Raw genomic sequence first — 10448 nt, forward strand, 5'->3', positions numbered from 1 at the left:
AGACGAATCATGTACAGTCAAATCATCAACTGAGAAAAAGCAAAAGAAGAAATAGGCTGATCTAACCTTGGGTTAAGTTCATGTGGTTTGGGTTAAGTTTATGACGTGTCCAGTTTTTGAGCGTGGATCATTTTCAGAAAAATCCTGACCGTGTACTGGAGGATCCGGATCCAACAAGGAAAACCCTATTCAGTCTTCATTCCCAACTCACATCTCAGAAGTGTGTCTCTTTGGTTACTTCTTCATTTCCCATATTTGATATTTCCTTCTTTTCCACGAGCGAATCATGTCAGTTATCGCAGAGGTTGCTTTATCCGCTTTGTTTGAGGCGCTGGTTAACAAGTTAACCTCCTCTGATTTGTTGAAGATCTTTCAGCAAGAACAAGTTCATGTTGACCTCAACAAGTGGAAGAAAACGTTATCAAAAATCCATGCAGTTTTGGATGACGCAGAAGAGAAGCGGGAGACAAGCAGGTTGGGGAAGATCTTGCTGGACGAGCTGGAAGAGTTGGCATATGATGCGGATGATATCTTGGATGAGTTTGCTACCGAAGTTTTGCGACGTAAGTTAAATGCAGAACCCAGCACAAGTAAGGTAAGAAAGTTCATCCCTGCTTGTTGTGTGGGTTTGAGTCCAAGTTCTTTTATGTTCGATGCCAATATGCGGTCCAAGATTGCAGCTATTGACTCGAGACTACAAAGAATTGTGACAGAAAATAATGGTTTGGATTTGAGAGGAAGCACTGGGGGAAGGATTGGAACAAAAAGATCAAGGGTGCCCCCTACTTCTGTGGTGAACGAAGACCGTACTTATGGCAGGGATGAGGACAAAAAGGCTATCATAAAGTTGTTGCTGAGTATTGAATGTAGTCGTGCTAAACTCTCTGTGATTCCCATAGTTGGTATGGGAGGTCTGGGTAAGACAACTCTTGCCCAACTAGTGTACAATGATGATGATGTGAGCAGTTATTTTGATTTGAAAGCATGGGTTTGTGTTTCTGAAGACTTTGACATTTTAAGGGTGTCAAAAGAAATTCTAAAATCTATCACTCCTGAGCCCTGCAATGATGGTGATGGTTTAAACTCAATACAAGTCAAATTGAAGGAGAAATTAAATGGCAAGAAATTTCTGATCATTTTGGATGACGTTTGGAATGAAGACTACAATAGTTGGACTCAACTATGTTGTCCTTTTGAATTTGGAGCTCTAGGAAGTAAGATTATTGTCACCACTCGGAGTCATGAGGTTTCAAAAATAATGGAAACTACTTCACCTTACAAGCTGAGAGAGTTGTCAAATGATGCTTGCAGGCGTCTATTTCTCCAACATGCACTAGGGTCAACAGATTTTGTTGCGCATCCAGAACTTGAGGAAATTGGTAGAGAAATATTGGATCTATGCAAGGGATCACCTTTGGCAGCAAAAGTACTTGGAGGTGCTTTACGCACTGAACGCAATCCTAATGAATGGAAAAAGGTGCTAAATAGCAAGATTTGGGAAAAAAACGATATTATTTCTGTTCTTGAATTGAGCTACCAATACCTCCCTTCACATCTAAAGAGGTGCTTTGCATATTGTTCACTATTCCCAAAAGATTATGAATTTGAGGAGAATGAGCTTGTCTTGTTATGGATGGCAGAAGGTTTGGTTCAAGAAACAGAAAGAAACAAGTCGATGGAAGTTCTTGGTGTTGAGTGTTTTCATGATCTACTCATGAGATCATTCTTTCAACAATCAAGCAATAATGGATCACTCTTTGTCATGCATGATCTTATCAATGATCTAGCTCGATGGGCAGCAAGTGGCTTATTCTATAGAATGGAAGATGCATTGGAAAGTAATAAGCAATCCGAGATTTCTACAAAGGTACGACATTTCTCTTACATTCGACATAATCTTGATGGCGTCAAAAAGTTTGAAAATTTCCCCAAAAATATGTATTTACGAACATTCTTACCCGTACCAATCAAGCCGTCAGGCTACTTTACAAACTACTTAACAAACTATGTTCCTAATTGTTTGTTGCCACAACTAAGATGCTTAAGAGTATTATCTTTGCGTGGATATAAAATCATTGAGCTACCAAGCTCAATCGGTGATCTGAAACATTTAAGATACCTCAACCTTTCTGATACTCTAATTAGAAGTTTACCAGAATCAACAAGTTCTCTACACAATTTGCAGACATTGATGTTGAAAGATTGTCACAAACTTACAAAGTTACCGGAGAAAATTAGGGATCTAATTAATCTTCGTTATCTTGACATTACAAATGCCAATTTAATTAGAGAAATGCCGGTGGGAATTGAAAAACTAAAGAACCTACAAACATTATCTAATTTTGTTGTGGGAAAAGATAATGGATCCAAGATAGGAGACTTGATGAACTTGGAGTTTCTTCGGGGAAGATTATGCATTTCAAGTTTGGAGAATGTGCTCGATGTTGAGGATGCAAGAAGGGCAAATTTAAATGGCAAGAAGAATTTAGATGCACTAGAGATCAAATGGGGGTTTGCACTTAATGATATACAATATGCAAGCATTGCAAAAGATATTCTTGACATGCTACGACCTTCAACAACGGTGAAAGAACTTTCAATTGATGGCTATATTGGTGTGAAATTCCCAACATGGTTAGGAGACCACTCATTTTCTCATATTGAGGACCTAAGGATTGTCGGATGTAAACAATGCATGTCCTTACCTGCTATTGGACATCTATCCTCCCTCAAATTCCTTGTCATTAAGAGTATGCCTATGGTGCAGACCATTGGTCCTGAGTTTTATGGGGAAGGTCGGTTGAAATCTTTTCAATTATTAGAAAAACTTCACTTTGAAGATATGCAAGAATGGCAAGATTGGATTCCTTATGGAGTTGAGTACGGAGATTTCCCTTGCTTGCGTGAGCTTTTTATCTCTCAATGCCCCAAATTGCAAGGGGAATTGCCAGGCCATCTCCCATCATTGGAAATATTTTCTATTAGTAATTGTGAGCAATTGGTTGTTTCAATTCCAAGCCTTCCAATGCTCTGTGAATTACAAATTGTGGGGTGCAAGGAGGTGGTGAGCAAAAATATAGAAGAGTTATGCTTGCTGGAGTCGATTACTTTTTCTATTCCAGGTCTTAAAAGCTTATCAAAGGACTTCATGGAAGGATTAGCAAAGGTAGAAGATCTAAAGATATATAATTGTAATGAGCTAACATCTTTGTGGCAAGATAGTCTCATTTCCCTTGTTAGGCTGGAAATCAAGTCGTGCCCAAGTCTCATCAACATCAGCTTGACGTCAACATTAAAGACATTGAATATTAATGGTTGTGGTGCTTTAAAATCCCTACTAATGTCCAATTGTACATGCCTGGAATATGCAACTATTAAGAAATGTAGTTCTTTGATGTTCATTTCAAAACGCCAGCTACCTCCAACTTTGAAAAGTCTAGAGATATATAATTGCAAGAATTTGCAATTTTTGATAGACGAGGGAGAGGCTTCTTCTTTATTATTGAAAGAGGAGAGTATTAGCAGTAATGCATCTCTTCTTGAGCACTTGGTTATTAAACGTTGTCGATCTCTAAAATGTGTACTATTAAGAGGTGACCTATTTGTGAAGCTTAAAGTCCTTGAGATTTGGAATTGCTCAGAGCTGACATCATTATCATCAAGTAACCAGTTACCTATTGCCCTTAAAAAACTTCGAGTACTTGATTGCCCAAAGTTAGAGTCAGTGGCGGACAACTTACACAATAACGCGTCTCTTGAACGTCTTGAAATCAGTAATTGTAAAGAGATTAAATTCTTACCGGAGGGCCTACACATACTCTGCCACTTGAATGACATAAGCATAGGAGACTGTTGTAGTCTTGTTTCATTTCCGGATGGAGGGTTTCTCCCCACTCACCTGACAGAACTTAGGATCTGTCGCTGTGAGAAACTAGAGGCCTTGCCCCGCATGCATATGGTCACTACTCTTGTTATAAAAAAATGTCCAAGCATAGTATCCTTACCAGAAGAGGGCTTGCCGACAAACCTAAAGGTACTTTCGTTGGGAGGGATGAATAACTGTAAGCAAGTATTTGAATGGGGATTACACAGACTCTCGTCTCTTACACATCTCTCCATTGATGGATTTGAGGATTGGCAATCATTTCCTGAGGAGGAAGATGGGAAGATGTTGCTACTGCTACCTACCTCTCTAACCTACCTGTGGATTGAAGATTTTCCAGATATAGTGTTCCTATCCTCCAAGGTATTTCAAAACCTCTCTTCACTTGAACAACTGGGGATCGTGAGGTGCCCTAAACTCGCATCCCTCCCAGAGAACGGCCTGCCTCCCTCTCTTCTGCGACTACAAATTATTGTATGTCCAGTGCTGAAACAACACTGCAAGAAAGGAAAAGGGCTGAAGAATATCATCAACATCCCTTGCGTTGAGATTGATTTCCGGTCCATCTACGAGCTGCAGGAGGAGGAGCAGCAATAATTGTGTAAAACAGAGAGAGCAAAACGTACAGAAATATACATATTTACTCCCTCAAGGTACAACATTTAGAAATTGGTACCTCTCTTCTCTCTGTGTGTATATTTATGCAATATGAATTTTAAAAATCCAACCCTAATTTAAGCTAATTCTTCTAGTGTTGCAGCAGAGGCTATCTTCTCAACTCCAATAAATTCTTCTCAAATTCCTAAAATTTGGAGGTACGTTGAACTTTTGGGTTATACATTTTAATTTATTTATTTTTTTTTTTTTACTTCTTTTGAATGTGTGGAGTCATAGTTTTTTGTGAGTGCGCTTCAGATTTTGCATTTATATTGTTCAGTGAGGTGGGTATTGTAGGACATGTATATGGTGTGGAATTCATATACATGGTAATGGGTCTCAGAAATTTGGTCTAAGTTTAAGAGGAATTGCTTTTATTATTTTCATTGCGGACTATTTAGAATTTACCTTAGTGGTATAAATTTTGGTCTTTTGTGTGGTTTCACATCTGTGGTGAGGAATTTCATTTGTATTATTCCTTGGGAAAGTTTTTTTTCAGGGAAAATAGTTGTAAAGAGGTGCTCAGATGTCTGTGTTTAATTTTTTTTTTTTTTTTTCCCTTCTAAAGAATGTACTTCTAGCACTTTGAAGGTTTAGCTCATCAATATCTCTTACAGTTTTAAATGAATCTTTATGCCTAAGGCACATAACTGTTCGATTAAATTCCTGAAAGAGAAATAGTAACATGGAATTTGATGATTGCAGGTTGTATATCGTGTTGTGGAACATGTTTATCTGTGGGCATGTACGGAATGGAGGGATGGCTTTTTAATACTATGCCTGAGTGGCTGAGTCAAATGTTATTTTAACTAGAGATCATGCCTTGGCCTTGAATAGATGATAGAAGCATTGTCACCTATGTTCTACAGATGGGCAGGTATTTTACTTGTTCCAATGCAGTTATGGTATGAAATGAATTATAATGATTTCATTAAATTGTGTACCTTACTTATTAATGACCGTGAACATTCCATAACTTGTGATTATCTGTACCATTTCATTAGAATGCAAAAGAACCCTGTAGTTTGGACAGGACCTTACTGTTAGATCTGAATTTATTGGATCAAATTCCATTATTAATTGGCTCTCTGTTTGGGTGGAGAGATGTCTACAGATGATGATTTGTTTCTTTTATCATTGTTGTTTTGCAGCCACTCTCAGGTTTTTTTTTTTTTTGGTTAATTAACTCTTTGGGCTATTTGGAAATGCAAGAGTGAGGGCATGCTTGAAGGGAAGGCTGTCAATGCTTTTCAAGCTCTTAACTACTGCAAGCACATGGTCATGATCTGTCAAGAAGAAGCAGTGCCAGTGAATCATTTTTTTAAGAAGTTTTATACCTCCTGTTTGCAATTGGACACAATTTGTTGATTGTTGAGAACGGCAAGAGCTGATTTCAGTGGAAGTTTTCTGGTGAGGTGCAAGCTTTCTGTGCAAAGATTGAATGGGGAACCAAATTGCAAGAGGCTGTTTTTGTTGGATGACTAGTCCTTAGTCAATTTGTGAGGCTTTATCCTTTGTACTTATGAAAGGTGTGGTGGCTGCACTTTTACTCACTAGAAGGTCTGAGGTTTGTAGCCTTTGTTATGGAAAGCAAATGCCAAGCTGGGAGATATAAGCTGTTAAGAAAGACATTGCTTGATCTGCTGCGTTCGCGATTTTGTAAGCTCCCAGTTTGGTAATTCTAGTCAGTGTCCTATTTAAAGCATATAGCCCAGTCCTGTTTTTATGCAACTTTTATGTTAAACATAGTATGTACTGTTTACAAGTTTCAGGCTTACCAGTTAAAAAAAAAAAATCTTTACAGATCCACTAACTAACCACCACTTTGACAAATGAGTTGAAAATTGTTGCTTGAAACTTTACTTTCAGCCATCAACTAATCGTGGCTTAAAGAATATCCTGGACAGCATTGCACATTGTACTAGAAATCATAGTTTTAAGATATACCTCTATGGTGAATACTAAATTATATTAGCTGGTAAGGCCATCATTTTTTTTTTCTTCTTTCGGAATTTTTCTTGATAGAGAAGCACAAAAATTTTAGCTTTAATTTGAAGTTTATTTTTCATATATATATTTGTATTTTATCTAACTCAATTTCATTTCAAATTTTCAGCGGCTTTATTATTGATGGTTGGATGCAAAGTGGGCCAGTCATCCAGCATTAGATTGTCTTATTGGATTCTTGCAAAGATGGTCACATTAGATAAATTCTGTCATCAGGTAGTAAAAAGTTGTTTGTGCTGGTTTCTTATCATTTTTAACTGTGAAGGGCAACTGAATAAAAAGTTGATCAGTAAGGAAGATACATTGACTGAATTACTCTATTTGGGATCGAGGTTAATTGACTGTGTTTTTTCTCCCAAGGCTCATATCCACTTTCAAGGATTTCACAATGGACCAATAAAATAAGGGTCAATACTTCTTTGTTTGGTGAGTATTTGGGTGCAGATTACACCTCTCACTATACCACCTGACCTGAGCTGTCTATTTTAACTTATTTAATAGTTCCATTCAGTAAACGTATAATAATTGGAGGAACTTTGATGCAGCTATTGAATGAAATGAAACAGCCTATATATAAGAATACATCCCCCAACACAAGGTATAATATTGAAAACAACACTCAAGAACCTGAAATGAGAAACTATGGCTTCATATTTTTATTTGTTTGAACTGGAATCAAGTTTTTTGATTTTAGTAAGACAAGATGATTCACCTGATTGCAGGTTCTATATCGTGCTGTGGAACATGTTTATCAGTGGGTATGCATAGAATGGAGGGATGGCTTTTCAATAGTACGCCTGACTGGAATGTTCTTACCGTTAGATCTGAATTTTTTGAATCAAATTCCATTAATAATTGGCTCTCTATTTGTATGGGATGGTGACTATTTTCTTCCATTTTAGTTGTTATTGAAGAAACTCTTAGTGCTTGTTTTTTTGGCTAATAACTCTTTGGGCAATTTGAAAATGCAGGAGTGAGAGCATGCTTGAAGGGAAGGGCTGTTAATGCTTCTCAAGCTTTTAACTACTGCAAGCACTTGGTCACTTGGTCAGGATCTGTACTTGCAATCTGTTGTAAACCTCCTGTTTGCAATTGGAAACGGTCTGTTGATTGTTGAGAATGACAAGTGCTGATTTCAATGGATGTAAATACCAAAAGAGAATGTTGTTGTTATGGTTCAAGCTTTCTATGCAATGATTGAATGGGGAACCAAATTGCAATAGGCTGTTATGGTTGGATGGCTTAGTTGAAGTCCATAATCCTTTATCAGACAATTTGTGAAGCCTTGTCCTTTGTATTTTGAAAGGTGAGGTGACTGCACATGTACTTAACGGTGGCTTTTTGGTTATGTAAAGCAAATTCCAAGCTGGGAGATACAAGCTGTTGAGAAAGACATTGCTTAATGTACTGCGTCCATGATTTTCTAAGCTCTCAGTTTGCTAATTGTTCAGTTTTCAGTTTGGTACACATAGCCTGGTCCTCTTCTTATGCAACTTTTATGTTAAATATCGTATGTACTGATGACAAGTTCAAGCTTAACAGTTTTAAAAATGTAGTCAAGGATGCTGTTGACTTACCACCATTTTGACTAACAGGTTGAAAATTGTTTTTGAAATTTTATTTTCAACCATCAAATTATCCTGGCTTAAAAAATAATCTGGATAGTATTGCACATTGTGCTCGAAATCATAGCTTTAAGATATACACTATGGTGAATACTAAAGTATACTAGCTAGTAAGACCATCATTTTCTGTCTCTTTCGGAATTTTCTTGATAGTGAAAGCACGGAAATTTTTAGCTATTGTTTGTAGTTTTATCTTTTCATTAAAAAAGAAGAAAGATTTGTAGTTTATCTAACTCAATTTCATTTCAAATTTGCAGCTGCTTTATGATTGATGGTAGGATGCAAAGTGGGCCAGTAATCCCGCGTTGGATTGATTTATTGAATTCTTGCAAAGATTGTCACATTAGCTAAATTCTGGTATCAGGTAGTTAAGACTTTTGTCTTGGTTTGTTATCTTTGTTATGTGTGAAGGTCAACTGAAATACAAAAGCTAATCAGTAAGGAAGACACATTGACTGACTTATGCTATTTGGGAGGGTCTTTTTTGCAGATATTGAATGAAACAAAGCAGCCTTTTTGTAAGAATACATCTTCTAACAGAAGGTATAATATTGAAAACAACACTCAAGAACCTGAATTTTTATGTTGCTGACATTCAATGTTTTCAAAACAAACTCTAATTATAGGATAGACATGAAATTTATATAGAAATGGAAAACTATAAATTCATATTTCAGTTTTATTGATTTGGATTTTAAGTTAATTTTAGTATGACAAGATGGTTCACCTGATTGTATTTTAGTGGGAACAACCTTTCCTTTTTTTATATGATCTGTAAGAAGTAAAAAATCATTGCTGATGATATATCTGGTATATTGCTTTGAAGTATACCTTATTCACTGATTGTTCAATCTTTCTTTTTCCTTTTCTTCTACATTTTATTTTTCTATGTTTCTCTGTACTGTCTGTTTTATGGTTTGCCCAATTTGAATCTCTAGTGAGCTTAAAGATTGAGGAAAGAAATTATTCAGGTCTGAGAGGGCAAACACCTAATCGACTTTTCTTTTGTGTATGTGTAAACAAAAATATAAGTTCCCCTTTCTTTTATCTCTTTTATCTTTTGAAACAGCAGCAAGCTTGAAATTTGTGATGAATTCTAATATATATATATATATATATATATTTCTTTTCAAAGTTGTCTTTAGAGTATGCTATAGTACCTTCATTTCCATAAATGTCACAGCAGTATAGAACAAAAAACCGTGGTCTTAGTTTTCACTGAATTTTTATTTGCAAATTTTCAGGGAAGTTTTACATTGGTTATGTGATCTAAGGAGACTAACCAGCTATTGTAGATATTCTAAACCATTGAAAACATGGAAATGGCGTGGCATTTCCACTCGTTTTGCAAGTCTGGTAATTAAAAATATTCTTATCTTCATTTCATGATGTGCCACTGCTTTATTTGTTCTGTATATTCTACTTTGGCCTTGGTAAATAGTATAGTGCCTCTACTCCCTTGATAACTGATTGGATCTTGAATTTTTCAACAGGCATCTGCAATTCCTATGAGAAGCTCTCGGTAGCAAACACGATGAAGCCAAAATCCTTTCTGTCTTCTATGAATTTTCTGTGCTTCAGTTCTGAGGATCATAAACTACCTATCCAGCTTGACCTGCTTGTAAATTGTAATATCTATCCCTTTAAGCATGTATATTAATGATAAGGCATATTAGTTTTACTATACAGCTTCAGACTCTGGTAATGATGGAGCTTATAGTCTTTGAAATCCTGACTCAAACTATTCAGTGGTGAAAACTCTTACTACTTGAGAGATGTATTATTTTCAATACAAATGACCTTGGTCTGTTAAAGGTCATTTGTTGATCATCAAAGAATGCAACCACTACTAATCGTGCAATAAATTAATTTCGACCCTACTGAGGTCTGGATCCAAGTCCATAATTATAGATTGTACCAATTGGCTTATAAAATATTAATTGTCTTTTGAAAGTTCTAAAATTCTCTGGACATAATTATAAAGCTGATTTGGCTGGTTGCAAATGTTTCGCTAATTCCAAGGGCACATGTTGTGCATTGTCACAGAGTAGAGCAGGTGCCCATGACTATAGTTCAGCAAAATCATTTGGGTTTTTAAAATGGACTCATGAGCATTGTGCAATGTTTCCCTTGATTTTCGTACTGGAGTATATTTAGCCCTCATATGATCTCTGACAGGTAAAATAAGAGAACCTGAAACCTTAGCATCCTTCTCTCTACCTCTGTATTTTCTCGGCAACCAAATATGACTAATGCTAATTTTGTGTGCAGGGCAT

At 36.4% G+C, this 10448-nt stretch overlaps 1 protein-coding gene across 34 annotated transcripts; it reads left to right on the forward strand.

Moving 5' to 3' along the window:
* Positions 1–165: 165 nt before the first annotated feature.
* Positions 166–10077, forward strand: LOC126720556 (putative disease resistance RPP13-like protein 1). 34 transcript variants are annotated; one of them, XM_050423121.1, is made up of 14 exons: positions 166–4536; positions 4636–4698; positions 5246–5417; positions 5692–6199; positions 6410–6518; positions 6657–6763; positions 6908–6973; positions 7093–7145; positions 7270–7426; positions 7519–7951; positions 8430–8536; positions 8663–8715; positions 9417–9528; positions 9666–10077. In XM_050423121.1, the coding sequence occupies exon 1, from the start codon at positions 287–289 to the stop codon at positions 4478–4480; it is 4194 nt and encodes a 1397-aa protein (XP_050279078.1). In that variant the 5' UTR covers positions 166–286; the 3' UTR covers positions 4481–4536; positions 4636–4698; positions 5246–5417; positions 5692–6199; positions 6410–6518; positions 6657–6763; positions 6908–6973; positions 7093–7145; positions 7270–7426; positions 7519–7951; positions 8430–8536; positions 8663–8715; positions 9417–9528; positions 9666–10077. The 34 variants fall into 34 exon arrangements, with proteins under 34 accessions (XP_050279078.1, XP_050279086.1, XP_050279095.1 ...); XM_050423148.1 differs by lacking the exon at positions 6410–6518 and having other exon boundaries at positions 433–595; positions 681–4536; XM_050423129.1 differs by lacking the exon at positions 6410–6518 and having other exon boundaries at positions 5692–6215.
* Positions 10078–10448: the final 371 nt, after the last annotated feature.

This window comes from Quercus robur, chromosome 4 (assembly GCF_932294415.1).
Source record: "Quercus robur chromosome 4, dhQueRobu3.1, whole genome shotgun sequence".
In the NCBI taxonomy this organism is placed as follows: domain Eukaryota; kingdom Viridiplantae; phylum Streptophyta; class Magnoliopsida; order Fagales; family Fagaceae; genus Quercus; species Quercus robur.